Source organism: Astatotilapia calliptera, chromosome 11 (assembly GCF_964374335.1).
Source record: "Astatotilapia calliptera chromosome 11, fAstCal68.1, whole genome shotgun sequence".
NCBI lineage: Eukaryota > Metazoa > Chordata > Actinopteri > Cichliformes > Cichlidae > Astatotilapia > Astatotilapia calliptera.
The window spans coordinates 38,266,251-38,286,132 of record NC_137432.1 but is presented as its reverse complement, the minus strand read 5'-3'; the positions used below and the strand labels follow the sequence as shown (position 1 = coordinate 38,286,132).

The following is a 19,882-nucleotide window of genomic DNA, read 5'->3' as shown; positions in this document are numbered from 1 at the left end:
TGAGAGAAAGAGGGTTGGATGGCAAGTGTTCATGTTGGAAGGAGAATATTTGTTTTCAGAGGAAATTCTGCAGAAATTCTGCCTGAACACAAGCAGAATGAATCCAGATGAATTCCACACTGGGACCATCACAGCGAGGCTGCTGTCCAAAACAAATCTGCTCCAAGGCTTCACAAAGCTTCTGCAGTCCCACTCAGTCATATTTTCCCTCATGGTTCTGATGGAGCTCATGGAGGAAGGGCTGCTAACTGTAATGTTCCCGAGCCCTCGTCTATGTTAATGTGTAACACTGCAGAGCAAACAAACAGTCTAGAAACGAATTGTGTAAAAAGCAGTTGAAGCTTAGTTGCTCTGGACGTTAGCTCCGAAGCAACTAACAGAGATTTAATGAGCAAAAGGAAACTGTAGAGTTAAACATGAATCACTTCTTACAATAAAAGGTGTGTGTGTGTGTGTGCGTGTGTGTGTGTGTGTGTGTGCGTGTGTGTGTGTGTGTGTGTGTGTGCGTGTGTGTGTGTGTGTGTGTGTGTGTGTGTGTGACACAGAGAGAGCTGGATGGGAAGAATTCATGTTGGGAGCAGAACATTTGTTTTCTGAGGAAATTCTGCAGAAATTCTGTGTGAACAGGGTGAGAGGCGGCAGCCTGCCCATACGGAAAAGAAATAGTAAAAACTTATATGTGATTACTCATGAAAGTGGCCACTTTCATGAGTAAATCATATAAGGCTTACATGATTTACTCATGAAAGTGGCCACTTTCGCATTACTTTCATACATTGTTTTAGTAAGTATCAGAAACATACAAGTTTCATTATATAATTTTTCAAGGGATCTTATATCTGTTTTCACACTTATATGCTTTTCATACAAGTTTCACACAAGACAGATACAAACTTTATAAGATTTATGTATATCTTTTCCATATGGGTATCGCAGGGCTCTCGTGTATAGCACATTTATAATTATAGATATAATTACTAGGGCTGCAACGATACACAAAATTCACGGTTCGATAATTTTTCGATACAAAAAATGTTCATGCCTTTTTAATTTGTCATTGATTAAAATTATAAATATATATTTTAACTCAAAAGTACAGTTTTTATATGTAATGTTGCTGAAACAACAAACTAATTTAAAAAATAATAAATCTATCTGATCGAGGAATCCCTCATCTTTGGAAAAGAGAGTTTATTACAGAGAAATGTCTCTTTCCAAAATAAAAGCTATACTATACGCTTCTTCTGGGCCATATTCTCAGCAGCATATTAAACACATCATATTGTTGCGGTTTTTTAATTTGTTGCGTTTTTTAACAGGATATTTGCTAAATGGTCTTTGATCAGTGGTTGATGATCAATTGTCATAATAATTTGCATATTATTGATCAAGGAACTGAGCTCACAGTCATTATGCAGATGTCCTGTTTATGAGGTTGGAAACCTGCAGTCAGCTGAGACTGAACAAGTCACCTGGTGATGACGAAACGTTTGTCCCACTGAAAACGTCCAGGTGAACAGAGTTGAACTACGGGGCGTCACAGCAGTTTACGACAGTTCGTATCGTGTTACGGTAGAGGTAAGCGGTGCAGCTGAAGTAAACATGCGGTAGTGTGAGAGAAGACTACGGTAAGCTATAAGCGTGTAACGTTGACTGTGAATGAAGGCGGTTTGTCTCCGTTAGCTTCCCCGGTTAGCTCGGAGCATTGTAGCTAGCGCCGCAGTGCTAAGCTAGCGGAGCAGCCGCGGTGCGTGTCGGGAAAGTTGAGCGGCCACACCGAGGGAAGTTTAGTGTCCTCGGCTCCAGCCTCAGGGCGCAAAAGCAGCTTGAAGTTATCGCGCCAGTCTCCGTTAAAACCTCTGACAGGTTTGAAGCTTCGCTCTCACAGAAACAAACTGGTTCATGGCTGAACTTCTCCTGTCGTTTGCTCAATAAACTCTCCCTTATCTACACTGGAGCCCTGCTGGTTTTACTGGACCGGGTGAAAATGTGGCTGCACTGAGTCCGCGTCCGTGCTGTCCCCTGACTGAGCTCCGTGCAGACCCCACAGGCGTGTTTCTCACCCCTGCAGCTCTTTCTCAGGTTTTTCTAATGATGTCACATCGTTGTTATATTTTTCTATTTTGCGCTTTAAAAGTACTAATCTGCCGACTAACCTATCAGTGAAACCATTCGCCAAGTTAATGTTTGCCGCGCGTCCTCACTTAGCACCAGCTCTATGATTCAGTCTGAGCAGCAGTGACCCTGCAGCTGAGGAAGCCTCCACCTCATGATGCAGGAGCAGGACACTTGGGTGGAGCAGCTGCTTGGTGTTGAGTAGGTTCTGAAACACGGACAGGAAGGTAGAAAGTGTCTGCTCGGCTCACAGCAGCAGCAGCTCTGTCAGACCTTTGTCACTGTTCAGAGCTGTCACTTACAGAGGGCAGTTATTTCTTTAATGGTTGCTGTATAAACACAGTTGATTTGAAGCAGGAAGGAGGGTAATGTGACTTCTCTGGGAGGATGTGCTGGACTGCAATCGCTCCTAAAATAAAGGTTTGGATGTGTGACACAAACCATCCTCAGCTAAAGTGCTTTAAGTTTAGACGGCGAGCACAGAGATCGCTCTGCACTCGGGCCCACGCTTGGCTTCGGGGCCGGCCTCCATCACAGTGACTGCAGCACCGCGGTCGGTGTAACGCCTGTCTGTCGTCTGTGTTTCTGCAGATGGAGAATTACAGCAAAGCTCGCACCGTGGAGCAGCCGTGTGTCTGTCCGTTCCCCGGCCTCGCCGCCGACACGCCGGAGATCCACGTCAAAGATGGCAGCAAGATCCGCAACCTGCTGCGCTACGCTCTGAGCCGCATGGAGGCCAAAACCCGAGCGGCTGACGAGGAAGTACGACCTCAACCCGAGGAAGGCGGCGTAGAAGCACCGCAGGAGGCCCCGGGCCGGCCGCTCTGCAGACATGTTGTCTTCACCGCGAGCGGGAAGGGCGTCTCCAAAGCCATCACGTGCGCGGAGATCGTGAAGCGGCGTGTGAAAGGGCTGCACCAGCTCACCAAGCTCCTGTACGGCACCGTGGAGGAGGTGTGGGAGCCGCTGGAGCCCGCCGCTGGCCTCGACAGCCTCACGGTCAGCAGGAACCTGCCTGTCATCTGGATCCTCCTCTCCAGAGAGCCGCTGGACTCCAACCAGCCGGGGTACCAGGCGCCGGGCCGCTACGACGCCCTGTGGACGCAGGCGGCCAACAGGGAGGAGGGCGGAGGGTTCAGCGGGCAGAGACCTGGACACAGGAGAAAGCGAGGAGGGGGCGGTGGCGGCAGAGGGAAAGGATCCGTCCGTCAGAGCGGTCGGTCGAGAGAGGCGGCCAAAGGACAGAGTTGATTCAGATTTCTGAAGCAGCTGCTTGGAGCTCGGAAACTTTGTCCTCCTGAAAAGTCGTAGCTGGAGACGCAGCTCTCATCACGGCTGCGACCACGAACGGGGAGTTTGTGTCCGTTTGAATCTAGGAAGAGCCGGTCTGGTGGAAACTGCACACGTCTGAGAAGATGACCTCACACGGAGGTCCCGCAGAGTTAAATCAGCTTTAAGTTTCAGAGTCCCCGAGTTTAATTTGTGTGTGAGCTGATAAGAAAGCAGGAGGCGAGTGTTTCTCACACTGAACTTTGCTGTTTGTAAAATAAATGATTTTATTTACAAGAAGAAAAAGTTTGTTTGTGGGTTATTAAAGTGGTAAAACCAGGTTTATTTTCTCCCTTTAATTTCAGTTTCTGGGATCACGGCTGAATTTATTTGTGCTCGATTAGCTTTTAATTAGCAACCAGCCGAATAACGTAATATAAGAGATGGAGAGGAGGCCCTGCTGTGCAGAGCTGGGGCCACATTTCATAATGATGCCGCTTTGCTAAACGTGGGCGATGCAGCTTCTCTGCACGCAGCTCGCCTTGACCTGACGCCTCCTTTGACGGCCACCCTCCCTAACAGTTTTGATCCTTTGCTCGTACCGAGGCTGCTGAGCTCTGGATAGCTTTAGTAAGGTAAGGTAACTTTATTTATACCCAAAGGCAAGGTAAATTTGCTTTACAGAAAAATGACAGCATTTGACATCCCTTTAAAAACACACATACCTAGTAAATATATAAAACTCACTGTGGCACATATATAGTAATTTTAATATTTCGAATCAAAAACAGTTCTTATTTAATTCAGTGACAGCAACGGGGACAAAGCTATTTTTATAACGCTTTGTCCTGCATCTCGGAAATAGAAACCTCCGTCCTGAGGGAAGAAGCTGAAATTCACCCTTTAGAGGATGGGAACCATTTTTAAGGATTGATAAAGCCATCCTCTGTACCTGCTTAGAGTACAGGGAGGCTAAACAAGACTGTGGCTCACCTATCAGACGACTGGACCATCTCACTATCTGATTTAGAGTTTTTCTCTGTGACAGAGGTCTGACCGAACCATGCCACCAAACAAAAGGATAAAACAGACTCAATAAAAGAACGATAAAACAAAGTTAAAATTTTTTGGTCAATGTGGAAATGAACAAGTTTCCTAAGGCAATAAAGGTGCTGGTGACCCTTTTTACAAACTGATTTGCAATTTTGATCAAATAGCTACTTAGCCTTTCTTCAAAAATCAAGTGTCTGCTTAGGTTTGTTGTGTTTGAGCTCTCTTTGCTCTCAGCGTGGAGCTTCCACATTAGCGTGTCAGACGAGAGCGTTCAGACACGTGAGGCTGACCAGCTGGAGACGAGCCGCCTGATCGCTGCGTCTTTAACAACAGTTTCCTGCCACCTCTCTCTCACTCACACTCACACACACACACACACGCGCACACACACACACACACACACACACACACACACACACACACACACACACACACACACACACACAGTGTGTGTAAGTGCTGAACCCACAAAATGTCAGTGCTCACATCAAACTGGCTCTCACAGGGAGCTGTTTTTATTGGACTTCATTACTTGGATTTCCAGAGAAAACTGAGTTCAGTCAGTGCTTTGGATGTTTGATCCCACAGGCAGCCGAGGTCGCACACACATACTTTGTTCAGTGATCGAAACCTTACAAAACAGGTGATTTTAGGGTTTTCAATAAGTGCTGCATCTACAGGAAGTGACAAAAACACAGCATGGGTTGTGGACTCTGCACTAGACTTACTGATCCGTCCTCCCCCGAGGAGCTGCAGCCCTCTGGTTTCCTTACTTGGTGGGGAACTCGAGGGCCGGCGTCCTGCAGGTTTTAGATGTGTCAGCTGGTTTAAACGGCTAAACGACCTCCTCAGCATGTCTTGAAGTTCTTCAGAGGTCTGGTAATGAACTAATCGTGTCATGCAGGTGTGTTGACCCAGGGTCAGATCTCAAACCTGCAGGACACCGGCCCTGGTAACTGTTGGTGGGATTTGGTGTTTTATAAATAAAGGCACTGGAATTGAATGGAGGACCAAAGCCTGGAGGTCATCTCAGGAGGTTGGCCAGCTGTCGTCTCCTTTACAGATTTACAAAATCCAAATCTTTAATCCAAAGCAGGAGCCGAACAGGTGGAGGCGGTCGGCATGGTGACGAAACCGGGTCACATGATGGCACATAAGGAGTGCAGCTGCCGGGCAGGTGTGTATGCTGACCAGGTAACTGAACAAAAGTGAAACTGAAGTGGGCGGGGACAGGAAGTGACACTGACCCGGGACCACAGAACCAAACAGGAAGTGGATTCAAAGAGAAACTGAGCTTGTTGAACTCTGCTGTTCTCCATACAAGCCTTTGAATCTGCCTCCCTGAGTTCAGCATGCAGGCTTGAAGCTGTGTGTGTGTGTGTGTGTGTGTGTGTGTGTGTGTGTGTGTGTGCGTGCGTGTGTGTGCGTGTGTGTGTGTGCGTGTGTGTGTGTGTGTGAGCAGTCTGCTGGTGATCCCGGTGGCATCTTGTGTTGCTCTTGATCCTTTTATCTCTTCGGTCGGCCTCCTCAGCCTCTCAGCTGCTCACAGCACAAGAGGATTACTCAGTTTTCCTGCAGCCGTCTGCGGCCGGAGTGGGGAATGGGTCGGTTTGGACGGGTACAGGAGGGGTTGGGGTTGCTCCTGGTCTTCTGGCTGACGATGGGGCTGGAGCCGGCTCAGGGTCGGCACCCTCTGCCCATGCTGTGGCTGATGCCGGGCAACTCCAGGTTGGGCGGAGAGAATCTGACGGCAGACGTGGCTCCGGCTGTAAGACTGGCTCTGCAGGACCTAAAGAAACAACCGCCACCGCTGGGGAACTACGAGATCCAGCTCCAGCGGCTGGACTCACAGGTGGGTCTCAGACCCGGTGATTCGCTGCCTCTATGGGGGCACAACTCTGTTCTAAAAACTGCTTTAGCTTCTTGAAACCAGACGAGATGATTGAGCAACAGCACGTGCTCACCAGGCTCCAGCTCCTGCTCTCTGGTCCTTTTTAAACTCTAATGGGACAATAATTTAAAAAAGCGTGTTTTAGACCAGGAAAGTGTTACTGAGCTCAGAGCTCATAAACGTCTATGTAATTAGATGAGTCGCCATCTGCTGGTCATATAAAGAAAGTTAAAGATAAAGGAGGTTAAGCGTTAGCTTCACTCCGAAGCTGTGCCTGTGTTTATTTATCTGCAAAGGCTATTAAATATGGGCAATTTTCTAACTGATCTTTTTTCCCGTGTTGGAACAAATACGTCTGTTATTATTCTCTTTTTCTTTCACTGCAGAATTTCACACTGCAAAGCAAAACAGAAATCAATAAATAAATACACCAAAAATAGATCCGTAGCAGCAGATTTTACTCTCAGCCTCGTATCTCTGAAACTATCAAACATGCACGTTTTTCAGATGTGGACTCTAAAGCGACCACATGCATGTAATGAACAAACAACTAAAAGATCTGAACAGAAAAGGAAAAGTTATCCAAAGAGTTTCTTGATGCGTCATCCAGGTGAGGACGTCCCAAAAGTAATTCTGTTCATCTGGACGTTTTCAGTGATGTTACTGGAGCCGTTCCCCAGCTATCTACGAGCGCTGCTCGTGACCTTTGACCAGTGGCCATGAAAATGTGCTTATTAATGATAAAGGAAGTGACCTCACAGCCGTCACGCTGACGCGGACACTCAGTAGAACCTGCAGTCAGCTGAGACTGAGGAACTTGGGTGATGATGAAGTGTTTGAAAACGTCCACATGAACAGAATCAACCTTTTTGGACTTCTAAAAATATTTCAGGTCATATCCAGGTCCATTGTTGGAAGCCTACACCTGGCACAGGTGGTGCTGCAAAGCTGAATGATGTTTCCGTTGAACCTCTGCTCCATGTTCTCGCAGCTGAAACATGCATGAACTCGACCCCGTGTCACATCTATTCTCACCTGTCTTCCAGTGCGACCCTGCTAAAGCGCTCAAAGCCCTGTTTGATGCCATGTGGGCGGGGCCGAAGTACCTGCTGCTGTTTGGAGGGGTGTGTCCACCTGTAACGGCGCTCATCGCTCGTGCTCTTCCGGCGCTCGGCCTGGTGCAGGTGCTGACCTCAGCCTCACAGTGGTGACGTAATGCAGCCGTGTATATGACAGGTAACTTCTGCTTTCCCAGGTGTCTTTTGCGGCCTCGGCTCCCGGCCTGTCCAACAGGAAGTTGTACAGAAACCTGTTCAGCACGGTGCCGTCAGACCGAGCGCTGAACCAGGCCGCCGTGAAGCTGCTGCAGCGCTACAAGTGGACCAGAGTCGGCGTGGTCACGCAGGAAGGACCCAGACTCTCCGAGGTGAACGTGGGGCGTAGCTTCAGCCTTAAGCATGCACTCTTTCTAATGCCCAGCAGGGGGCGCGTTTACCGTGAGAACATGAAACTACTGTGCACCTGATCTCTGACCTCACTGAACATCTTTCTGATGACCTGCTGGTTCTCCTAAGAGTCAGGAGGGCTGGAATTAATGCGGCGTTGCATTCTGGTTACCAATCCTTTACCGTGAGAGCGCGCCGTGTCCTCTGGCCTCTCACCTCCACCTAGAAAATCTAAGATCTCAATGATGAAAACAGCTGAACCTTCAGAGACAGGCTGTTGTAACCAGGGGCCGACGTCACAATAGCCATGTCCATCTTTTATATACAGTCTATAGTGGTGACTCTGAAATAATGAAGATTTTCATGAAACTCTGATATCGTGGACTTAACCACCATCATCAGTGCCTCTTATATTTATTTCATTTCTCTGAATCGTAGCTGCACTAAAACCTAAAAGCAGGAGCCAGGAGAGCACGATGAGCTCTGCCACTGCAGCAGAGTAGGAGGGGTGGATAATAAAACAATCTTAGTCATGTTTTTAAAGAAAGAAATTCTTTGTTTTCAGATTCACGTGTGAGTACTTCGTCTCTTCTGCCTTTTATGTTGTTTCTTATTTTCAATGTGGGTCAAACTAACCGGCCGATTTAAGTTGAAGGAATCTGAACTCTGAGGAAACCTTTAAGGCTTAAAGTGAACTTGCAGTTTTTGCACTTATGAAGTACTCACAGTACAATGAAGGAGAGGGACGGGTCTGTGAATGTTAGGGAATAACAGCCTCATGACGAAGCAGCTGTGAGACGTCCGACTACTTTTATTTGTGCAGATGAAGAAGGATCTGATCAGACAGCTGCTGAGAGCCGGCGTTCACGTCGCCGTCACAGAAAGCCTCTCTGGAGACGTCTGCGGCCGCCTGAAGAAACTGAAGGTACAGGCGTCCCTTTACTTCACTCACTTCAGTCTCTTAGTGCCGTCAAAGCAGCTGAGCCTCATCCCAAACTCAAGGATTATTACTCGCTCTTATTTTGAAGGATGAGGACGTTCGCATCATCATCGCACAGCTGGAAGATGAGTCTGTGTCTGAGGTGTTCTGCTGTGTAAGTACTCTACAGAGCCAAAAGTATGTGGACACACTTTAAGGGCCTTTTAATCTTCCAGGGTTTCTGTAATAACATTTCTGGCTTTTCCAGATTTTAGCGTAGAAGCCTGTGATGGACACGGACCTGACCTGGTGGATAATACGAGCCTGTTGTCTTGTTTCCTCAGGCGTACAGACTGAACCTGTTTGGAGCTCGGTACCAGTGGCTCGTAGCTGGCGGAGGAGCAGCTGGGTGGAGGCTGGGGTGGAAGTTTTCTGGCTGTACGGCCAACAACCTCCTGGTGGCGGCAGACGGGTCCATCCGGCTGCAGGTCCGAGAGCTCGGCAACGCCAACACGCCGGGAGTCTCTGGACGGGTCAGAAACAGTTTGAAACAAACATGCAACAGTCAGGCTTGTAGAGCCGCAGGCAGCGGCTTTAGGCCACTGCTCTCCCTCACACTGGGTACAAAAGATGGCCCCACTGATGCTTTTTGGCTGTTCGAGCGAGAAATGATTACACTGGGATACAAGGGAGGAGCTTTTTAGCAAACTGAACCTACAGACTGTGAGGGTTTCATCTACAAATGAAGCCAAAAACATGGGAGTCAAATTTATGGGCACTGACTCACTCAAAGTCGGCCTCAAGTGGTCATTAGTGGAACTGCAGGTTACGGCTTCAGGTTCCTCGCAGCCCCCCGAATCTGTGCAGGACAGATGGAGAGTTAGCCTGAAATACTAGTAATAATAATGCAAATATAATAACTTTTATTTAGATATAGCACTCTTCACAGGAGAAGAACCAAACTGAGCTTTAATCAAAGGACAACTTTTGGACTTTTGATCATCCTTAGAATAAAGCAGGTCCTTTAATGGTGGCCTTGTCCTGCAGACTCCTCAGGACTACCAGGACTCCTATCTCAGGCAGCTGATCCAGGAGGGGTCAGAGGTCAGCTCGCTGCACTCCTTCGCCTATGATGCCGTTTGGGTCGTTGCCAAAGCTCTGAGCCAGGCGACGCAGGCGGCGAAACAGAAAGAGAAATACAGCCCTCGGAGGAACGTGACGGTCAGCGAGGAGGAGGTGGCGAGGATGTTGCTGGAGGCCGTGAGGAGCACGCGGTTCGAAGGAGTCACAGTGAGCAGACACACAGTAACGAGCGTCACTGACCACACGTGGTCATCAGGCCTTTCAAAACAGAGCGTAGACGTCCAGCTGAAAGGCTTGAAGACCAGCTCTCCTTTTTCCCGGTGTGCGCCTCACCGTGAACATGTTTGTGCTTTCAGGGTCCGGTTTTCTTTCGGAACGGGGAGAGAATGACGTCGATCGAGCTGCTCCAGTTTCAAGGTGCCAAAGATCCCAAAGTTAATTTGATGTAAACAATGATTTCGTGCTATATCACCGTCAGTCAGTGATGAATCCATGATGTGTGTGTGCTCAGTCAGCAGTGGTGTCCTGGTGGGGGAGTTCAATACCAGCACCCAACAACTCCGCCTGATGCACCACCTGCTCAGGTTCAAAGGTCAGAAACTAAACTTACATTTTATTTTGAAAGGCATCAAAACTGGAAGAGATGAAGAGTTAAAATGTAAAGCTGCGGTGAATTGCACCGTTAAAGCCGACCTGCTGCTCGGTGACGATGAACCAAAGATAAACACTGATCAGATGTGCTGATGCTGCAGGTCCAGGACCAGCTACAGACCAGCCTGCTGTCCTTCTGCAGCACCGTCACATCAGCCTCCTCCTGTACATCGTCATATCATCGGCTGCCGGTGTGACCATCATCATCGCTCTGATCGTCCTTTTCTTCGTCATCGTCAACCACAAACGCCGGTACGACGTCTGTAAGTTCACCGACACGTTACAGCAAACAGTGAGAAACTGAGCGCCCTCTGCCCGCAGGCGGCTCGGCTCGGGCGGTGCATCCCAGGACGAGCTGCTCCTGCTGGGCGTCCTGCTCTCCTCCTCCTCGGTGCTGTTCTCCGGCCTGGACGAAGCCTCGCTGTCGGACTGGATGTTTGGGGTTCTTTGTTCTGTGAGTTCCGCCTGACCTGAGTCTTACACGGCGACCGCGAACTGAAAACACACAGCTCTGTCCCAGAAACAGCACGAGGCTGGAAAAATCGAGTATTCGTGGTTTGGAGTTTTTACCAGAGAGTTTAACTCAATCAGGAAGACACGCAGAGCAGTTTTTAGCTCAGGGTGATGCAAAAAGGATTAAAGTATGTTGTGATGTGTGAACGGGGCTCCTTGAAATATTTAATAATCATAATCAATTATGAAAATTCCTCCTTAATATCTGTCTATCCATCCATCCCAGCAGGCACACCCTGAACTGGTCGCCAGCCTGTCGCACACAGAGACACACAACCATTCACCTCACATTCACAGCTTAAACGGTGGGAGGGTGGAGGCGTACCTGGCCTCACTCCTGCCTCTGCTGGATGTTAGATGAACTGCAGTTTATGATTGCTGGAGGTTTCACTAACTGTGAGAGATGATAAATGATATTCTGGGTCCTGCAGGTCCGTCTGTGGACTCTCGCCGTGGGGCACACTGTGGGCTTCGCTGCGCTCTTCACTAAAGCGTGGAGGGTCTACTCGGTGTCCAGCATCAATCAGAAGGTAAATCAGCTGCTACAGTCTGCTCGTAGTTTCTGAACTCCTGTGAGCCTCAGACTATAAAACTATGAAATCCCTGAAGTCTTGTTTCTGATTGTTTCTCTGTACGTCCCACAGCAGAGCCGAGCGCCGTCAGCAGGCTGCGTCCTATTCTGGTTATTCCTGGTGGACACGCTTGTTTTAACCTCCTGGCAAATCCTGGACCCCCTCAGATGGGTGGTGCTTCAGCACAACACAGAGGTCTTTAAATGCAAATATTTACTGTAAATCACAGCAAAGGGGCTGATGGGAAATGCATCTGAGCTTTCATCACCACTATTGTTTATCAGTCAGTGATTTAGTGAAAATTAGAAATAAAAATATATTTACTGTTTTACTGCTTTGAGAAATCTGTCCATCCATCCATATCCACCCTTACTGCTGCTGAGTGGACCCTGGCCCCTGCTGCAGATGTAAACTGAAGATCATTTGTTTGTGTGGACTGACGCAAACCAACTGTTCTGGTCTTTCAGGGCGACGCTGCTGAGGAGGACGTCATCATCCGGCCGTACTCTGAACGCTGCAGCAGTGTTAACATGGAGCTGTGGCTCACTGTGGTCTATGGATACAAAGCACCTCTGCTGGTCAGACTCAAAGTCCTTATCAAATATCTGATGTTACGCTGCAGTTTAGGCCAAGTTGCAATCTTTAAGAACTACTATTATTATTATTATTAATAATAATAATACAGGCACACCCTGTATGGACCACTCTCCTGCTCTGTTTTACCACCTCTGCTTCTCATGTACAATGAACAGAGCCTTAGCACCAAATATAAATTGTTGCAGATGGAAGAAGTCCTATTTTGAGCCGTCCTACCTCTATTTATTTTCTTCTTTATCTTTGCAGAGCCTCTTTAGCATCACAATAAATAAGATGTATAATAAAAAAAAACAAATTGTTTTTTTTTTTTAAATATAAGAACATAAGTTTCCTAACATCAACATTTCTATTCCTGGACGTTAAAACACATGCACAGTTCACTGAATAATGAGCAAGAAGAAAACAGTTTGTAGCCTCATTAGCACCCCCATGCGGCCATACTGTTCATCACATGCCATAAAAATAGACTTCGTCCTGGGCAAGTAGTATATATTTAAAAAAAGCAAATAAATATTTTTATGCTGATATTTAAAATGTGAATTTTATAAATTAGCATCCATGTAATTGGTTTTGAGACATGTGTGACAAATTAGAGGTTTGATTTATTGAAAATCAATTAGAAAACCAATCAGTGATTGTGATCTCACAGATTTCTCAGTTTGAGTTTGTTTTGTGATAAGTTTCAGAACAAAAATAACAAAGATGCTCTAATATCAGTAATGTTGTAACTTTTCCAGTTTTAAAACTGTTAATCATCAGCTGATTGAAACCAGATTTTTATGGCAGCTGTGATCCAAGTTTAACAGAGTCCATCCAAGACAGAGCTGCAGGATCAGAGCATCAGCAGCTCATCATGAGGGTCACTGGATTTCTGCGCTTTGATAAAACCTGATGTTTTGTCTTCAGCTTCTCGGATGTTTCCTGGCCCTGAACATCTGGACCGCAGAGGTCAACGAGCCGGCGGGCAGCGGCAAACACCTGGCGCTGAGCACGTTTGCCCTGACGGCGTTCAGCGTGTCAGGAGTGTCGGGATCGCTGCTGATGTCCCACAATCCTCCAGTTCAGTTCTGTGTGAGCAGCATCCTCATCCTCTGCTGCAACCTCTTCATCCTGAGCGGGTGGTTTGGACCGAAGGTCAGCGTCACGCCTCGTATTTTCATTCTTTCATTTAGACTTTGAGTCAAACGCAAACCCGCTGAGGGTAAAAGACTCACGATCGAGAGATGTCCGCAGTTTAGGTCACACCAACAGATGCTGCACATCTGGCAGGACCGATGCTGCGTGTTGGACTCTTGCTTGTTTTCTATGGCAATGAGCAAATGTTACCCAACGGGAGGCCATGACAGGCTGAAGGGCAGTCAGCTGTTAGGTCGCAGACAGATGCAGACACCGCTGTTTTCGTGGCTCCTCCTTCATCACACATGAACGATGATGACTGACCTTTGTCTACTTGCAGATTGTGTTTGTGTGCTGGAGCGGCGGCCTGCAGCGGGCGTCCGGGCTGCAGGGTGATGCTGCACAGGAAGATGAAGATCAGCTGAGCAGGTTGAATCAGCAGCTCAGGAGTGAAAGTGCACAGGTGAAGCGTTACACCTGCCTTTGTGAACAGTCAGCTGCAGCGAGAGAATAGAAGCACAACACAGAAGGAACAGTTTTATAACCGACGCCTGTTTTTCCTTCCTTCAAATTAAATTTGATGTAGTTTGAAGATTTGGCGAGCTTTTTCTCCACTTAGATCCATAATTAGTTGGACAAAGACAGTTTTTGTCGTTTTGCATCTGTACACAATCAAAACTATCAAAAACTTCTACCACACGTGGATTTTAAATCTAATAATGAAGACGTGAGTGAAGTGCAGGCTTCCACTTTGAATTCAAGGGGTTTCAAATATTGCTTAAACTGTTTATACACAGTCACTGACGCTGAGAGTTAAACTTTACTGGACCAATGAGCAGCTTCACTTTGATCCTGTTATGTCAGGGGAAATGAAGCAGATAAAATCACTGATGTTTATTCAAAGTGTTGAAATAGTATTTTATCGCTTTCATACACAAACATCACAAAATGTAACCAAGCCAAGAACACTTTGAAAGAGGTGGCGTGTCATTGTCCGAGTCTACAAGCAGGAAACAGCTTCATGAAGTTCACAGCAAGCTGCAAAAGGCTGGTTACACTCACGATGGCGGAGGCAGCGTGATGATACGGGCATGCATGGCTGCCTGGAGCCAGCTCACTGCTGATTACTGCTGATGTGACCGAAGCAGTGGGCTGAACTCTCTGCTCACATTCACACAGAGCTTCACAGTGCACGTGGATAACGAGCAAATCAAACTGCACAAAGCAACCCAAGAGTTTCTCACGGCATGAAATGGGGTTTTCTTCCATATGCAAGTCATCCAGATGTTCTTAGTGCAGTAGAGTTATTAAATACAAAAATGAAGGCAGAGACACACAAACCAGCTGAAGGTGCTGCAGGAAGAACCTGCACTGCCTCTGAAAACAGAGATCGGTGTAAGAAAATGTCTCTAATTACTAAACAGTTCATGCAAAGTTTTTTTTTTAATTCCTTAAATTAAAGTTGAACATCTGGACTTTGATCTGTTATTTAAAACTCACTGTGGTGGAGTAGAGAGGCGGAGCTATAGCAAATTATAGGCTTAAGCGTGTTTAACTACTTAAATGGAGCTTCACTGAGACAGTCTGTCTCTGTCGCTGTCTGCGCTTCATTAAATATTGGTTGGATTTTAATGTTTTATTCCCAGATGTGCATTTTTACGTGTGTGGTTTGTTTGTTTGCAGCTGGATGTGGAAATAGAAATCATCAGAATGGAGCTTTCTGAGACATCGGGGACGTTTCAGCGTCTGATGAGAGACAAACACGGTAATCATCACTCGCTCTGAGAGTTAAACATATGTACTCTGTCAGTGTGTGATTCCTGATAAGTACATAAAAGCATTTTTCCCGTGAAGCAGCCGAAATCGGATCAGTGACTCATGAAGCTCAGATCTGTGCGAAAAACAGAAACAGCGAGAGCGAAGCTTCGACCCTGAAAGACATCAACTCACCCGAACAGTGAGTCCAACACACAAAACACCTGAGGGAAACATAGCAAACATTTTCTTGCTCATGTGTCTGTAAAGTCAAACGTGTATCGATAATTACATTGACATTATCTGGAAGTCCCACAGGATCTTGGCTCACTGAGCACGCGGTCGGTTGGGGCCATCTTCCTGATTTACTTGTGTATGCTAGTTGTCTCATCCTGTGGTAGTGACGCTTACTGCCTCCATGTCCTGCTTTTCACTTAGCGTACAGCCTCAGGGTGCTGGCTTTAGGGTGAAACCCTCCACGCATGGTGAGGAGCTTCCTTGTTTTGATGTTAGTGGCGTCTATTTCAGGACCTGCCTGACCCTCTGCAGGAACTTGGTAGTTGCAGCTTTCCTAGCGGCCTCTTCATGGTTCCCATCTACCTGTGGGATGCCCAGGTACTTGTAGCTGTCCTCTATGTCTATGGGATTGCACTTCTGGAAGTTTAGAGTATCTTCCCTCTCTTTGTTACCATCCGACTACACTTCTCCAGTCCGAACGACATCCAATGTCATTGCTGTATAGCCTGGTAGTGTGGATCAGTGAATCGATGTCTCGTTCACTCTTGGCATACAGCTTGATGTCATCCATGTACAGGAGGTGGCTGACAACTGCTCCGTTCCGTAGTCGGTATCCGTAGCCAGTCTTGTTAATGATCTCACTGAGGGGGTTCAGGCCTATGCAGAACAGCAGTGGGGACAGAGCATCTCCTTGGTAGATCCCACACTTGATGGTGACTTGTGCTATGGGCTTGGAGTTGGCCTCTAGTGTTGTACGCCACATCCCCATTGAGTTCCTGATGAAGGCTCTCAGGGTCCTGTTGATCTTGTACAGGTGTTGGCATTAGGCAGTGAGGGGCATCGAGTCATGGGCCTTCTTGAAGTCAAACCAAGGCAGTGCACAGGTTGGTCAGTCTGGTCTTGCAGTCTTGGGTGACTGCTCGGTCTGCTAGTAGCTGGTGTTTCTCCATCCACGTATTGAGCCATGTGTCTGTTCATCCACTATGATGCCTCGCAGGTTCTTCCACATGGTCCTGAGTCAGGTTATTGGCCGGTAGTTGGATGGGCCAGTTCCTTCTGGGCTCCTTTGGCATCAGGAGTGTCCCGCCTTCAGTTAGCCATTCCAGGCGTCTCTCATTGATTAGCAGGCAGTTCGTTTGTGCTAATTGATGCTAATGGAGTGCAGTCAGCTTCTTTTGCCAGTATAGGTGTCTGTCATGTCCAACTCATCATACTGGAGACCCTTTTTGGTATGTCTGCCACTGTGATGGTTACTGGTCCCTGTTCAGGGAGGTTGCCATGCTCTGCTCTTAGATCCACTAAGGCCTTCTTGTTATGTTCTGCGTCCTTCACCCATATACTCTTCCAGTATTGCTCCGTCTCCAGCCTCGGTGGTGTTGTTCTCATATTGGTCCCTTGCCACTGAGAGTACACCTTGGACGGGTCTGTGGAGAACAGCTGGTTTATTCTCCTGCCTTCCATCTCTCTGGCGCACCGCTTTAGCCAAAGCTGTGAGTCTTTGCTTGGCAGTTTCCAAGGCCTCAGGTATGGACTGCTTGCTGTACTTCTTAGGTGTCCTTTTCTTCATCACACCTTTCTGCAGCTCTGATAGCTGACGAAATTGCTCCGTTCTACCTTGATCGTGGCCTCTAGTTTCCTTCTCGATGCTACTCCTTGTGACTGTTCATCAAGCATCTCTGTGAACACTGGCTCCCCCTTGCTGTAGAATTTGTGTTGTACCTTATCGACCTCTACTTGTGACAGCGTTTACATCTTGCCGATGTCTGTACACCGAGTTACCAGATGTTTCACCGTCAGTTTGCATGTCGGGTATCAAATATTCCAGAGATCCCCTTCATGTAACCCCTTCTGCTGGGGTTACTTAGTCGCATTCCCACAGCGCCCTGTCCTCATCTGAAGATGAACATATTTCTGTGAATAATGACATTTTCCAAATTTCAGTGCAGTTTTCTTGCATAAATATAAACTTAAGCCAATCAGTGTCCTTAATAAATGTATTTAACAGAAAAATGACACATTAGAGGCGCGTGAATATTTGAAGTGGAAGAAGTTTTACTGCTTCTCTTCCTGTCTGTGATTTCTGTCAGCATGCGGCGCCGCCTGTCGGTCCAGCTGCCCATCCTCCATCATTCCTACCTGCCCGCGATCGGTGGCGTCAGCTCCAGCAGCTCCAGCCTGTTCGGCAGCCAGGAAGTCTTTGTCGATCAGCACAATAACTCATTATACACCTGATGGCAGGAAGCTGCAACTTTGACCTCCTTGGGAAAGAAATATGGGACTTTATGCTGCGCTTACACAAATCAGCCAGAACATTCAAATCACCTGCAAATATTTTAACCTCGGTGTTTGAGGTGTGTTGGGGAGGCTGCTGCCATCTGGGAGTGCCACGACCACCGCACTGTGAACCCAAACGCCCAAAGTACTTAAATAAATTAAGTAATGTAAACTTGATTTTTAAAAAACATTTAGTTCATTTTGCATTTTGTTCAATTTAAGTTTAATTTAACTTATTATTTTTAAACAAGTTCAACTATTTTGCATATTAAGTACCTGCTACTTAAAAAATTAAGTTAATTTACTGATTTATTTAAATGATATGGCAGTCATGTTTGGAAGGTTTCAGGTCAGTTTGACCCCAAACATAAAGACATTAGTCTGACATAACAGCTGGACTGATTCTGAGGAGACAATGGAATAAAAGTAAAATGGCCTCGACGTTTTTGTTTCATTGCTTTGTTGTTGTTTTTATTTCCTCTTTCAAACATTACATAAACATTTTAAACATTTAAAAAAACAATTTGATTTAAAAATAATGAATTTGTTGGGCATTTAAAAAATGTGAGTGTTTTATTTACATTTAAAATGTTTTCAAATTTTCTTTTCTTCTAATAAAGAAGTGAGGTAATTTCCTGTCAGATATGAAGCTCCGCCCACTCGTCTGCAGTTGATAATTTTGAAATGTGAGTGGGCGGGATTGAAGACTCATCTGGAAACACGGCACTAGTGATGGGAATTCTGGGGGTTTTAGGGAGCCGGCTCTTTCAGCTCACAACCGGCTCTTCAGGTTGTTTTGTTGCTTTAGTTAATTTATTATCAACAACAATATAAAATTATCCACAAAATGAATATTTTTTCTGAATCCTTTAACATCCGCAACTGAAAATAGTTGGAAATAAAGTGCAGTCATGTTTGCAGGTCTTTATCAGCTGAGTTCTGTCTTGCTGGGTCTCATAGAGCTCTGGGTTGGTTTAGGTGGTTGTGGTGTGTACTGCAAGATGCTCCAGATGCAGCAGCAGCAGTAGACACACTGGCACCTTCATTGATATCACACTCAACTGACTGTGTTTTATCTTCCCCTTGCACTGATGGGTGGACAGCTCTCAGGTGCCTGCGCAGGTTGTTTGTGGCTCTCTATGATATCCTTTTCTTGCAGACTCTACACTCTGCCTGCTGTTAATGAAATTGAAACGGTTCCAGATTTTGCTTCTTTTCTTGATGTCGCTCATTTTCTCTCGTGGCACCGTTAGCTACCAGGTAATAAGCTAATAATGCAGCCACTTCATATGAAACTGGAGTGATGTGATCATGACTTCTAACAGCTGTTAAAAGACAAGCAGCTGCATTTCGGACTAAGTGTTCAACGCTCAAATAAAGAGAGCTGCAGAGGTGATGAAGGCATGAATATGTTTTTCTAAACCTTTAAGAGAAAGATGAGGCTTCGTCTTGGCAATTTCAGGTAGCTGATAAAAACAGATCTTCTCACCTGTGGACACTTTCTTATCTAATTTCTAAGAGCGATTTAAAAACACTCTGAAATTCCTTGCAGTCTGGGAATGATGACAAGCAGGAGGTGGTACACCACACTAGGAGGAGTATTCTCTAATAGCAACAGAAAAAGACTGCTCTGACAGGTATGATTTAAACCATCATAAAACTGTGACTCAAGACCAACAACGTGTTCAAGTCACAATAATCGAATGTTATGATCAACTGTGTCAAAGGCTCAGCCAAACCTGAAAGGACTAAAACAGCAGAACAACCTGAGCCAACAGTAAAAAGAAGGTCAATACAAACTCGTAAAGGTGCCGTCTCAGCACTGTGACGAGATTTAAAACCAGACTGGAACTCTTCAGAAATGTCACAAAGTGCCTGAAAACAACCTCTTCCAAAATCTAGGAGTTTCCAAACTTGGCCTGTAGTTAGAAAGAACATTTGGATCCAGATTTTTGTTTTTTTTTGGTTTGCACAACAGCATGTTTGAAAGCAGCTGGTACACAACCTAATGACAAGGAAGCATTAATTACAAGTAAAATACTAGCCCCAGTAACATGAAGAGCTTCCTTGAAAAGGTGGGAAGGGAGGACATCCTGAGGGGGATATGAAGGTCTTAATTTATGGGCTCAAATTGTGGTCATAAATATTTTGTACTTGTAAATCAGGACTTGTGTGTGAAACTCTGCACTCAAGTTTCAAGTTACAAGTACGAATTTTGACCCTATTTTTCTTCCTTTCGTCTGATTGGCCAATGTCATGTCAATCATAAATTTAACTATCCAATCAGAGAACAGATGGGTTTGGCTTTTTTGAACTGCAGGTCCTTGAAGGGTGATACAGTTTGAAGCTGGAGGATCTCTATATAAATATCCGATAGCAGCTAGGTCCCCTA

At 46.3% G+C, this 19,882-nt stretch overlaps 2 protein-coding genes across 7 annotated transcripts; both read left to right on the top strand.

Moving 5' to 3' along the window:
• The first annotated feature begins 1,482 nt into the window (after positions 1-1,482).
• Positions 1,483-3,690, top strand: rpp25l (ribonuclease P/MRP 25 subunit-like). 4 transcript variants are annotated; one of them, XM_026184300.2, is made up of 2 exons: positions 1,483-1,628; positions 2,707-3,690. In XM_026184300.2, the coding sequence occupies exon 2, from the start codon at positions 2,707-2,709 to the stop codon at positions 3,364-3,366; it is 660 nt and encodes a 219-aa protein (XP_026040085.2). In that variant the 5' UTR covers positions 1,483-1,628; the 3' UTR covers positions 3,367-3,690. The 4 variants fall into 4 exon arrangements, with proteins under 4 accessions (XP_026040085.2, XP_026040086.2, XP_026040088.2 ...); XM_026184301.2 differs by having other exon boundaries at positions 1,615-2,082; XM_026184303.2 differs by lacking the exon at positions 1,483-1,628 and adding an exon at positions 1,638-1,866.
• Positions 3,691-5,733: 2,043 nt separating this feature from the next.
• On the top strand, positions 5,734-18,418 carry LOC113032727 (gamma-aminobutyric acid type B receptor subunit 2-like). Of its 3 annotated transcripts, none has more exons than XM_026185789.2 (19): positions 5,734-6,289; positions 7,375-7,512; positions 7,584-7,754; positions 8,597-8,698; positions 8,802-8,867; positions 9,037-9,225; positions 9,740-9,982; positions 10,132-10,192; positions 10,287-10,367; positions 10,528-10,678; positions 10,748-10,880; positions 11,371-11,469; positions 11,584-11,706; positions 11,979-12,089; positions 13,015-13,242; positions 13,565-13,687; positions 14,908-14,989; positions 15,082-15,181; positions 17,304-18,418. In XM_026185789.2, exons 1-19 carry the CDS (start codon positions 6,038-6,040, stop codon positions 17,446-17,448), a joined length of 2,598 nt encoding a protein of 865 aa, XP_026041574.2. In that variant the 5' UTR covers positions 5,734-6,037; the 3' UTR covers positions 17,449-18,418. The 3 variants fall into 3 exon arrangements, with proteins under 3 accessions (XP_026041574.2, XP_080164737.1, XP_026041573.2); XM_080308611.1 differs by having other exon boundaries at positions 5,738-6,289; positions 11,587-11,706; positions 15,079-15,181; XM_026185788.2 differs by having other exon boundaries at positions 5,756-6,289; positions 15,079-15,181.
• Positions 18,419-19,882: the final 1,464 nt, after the last annotated feature.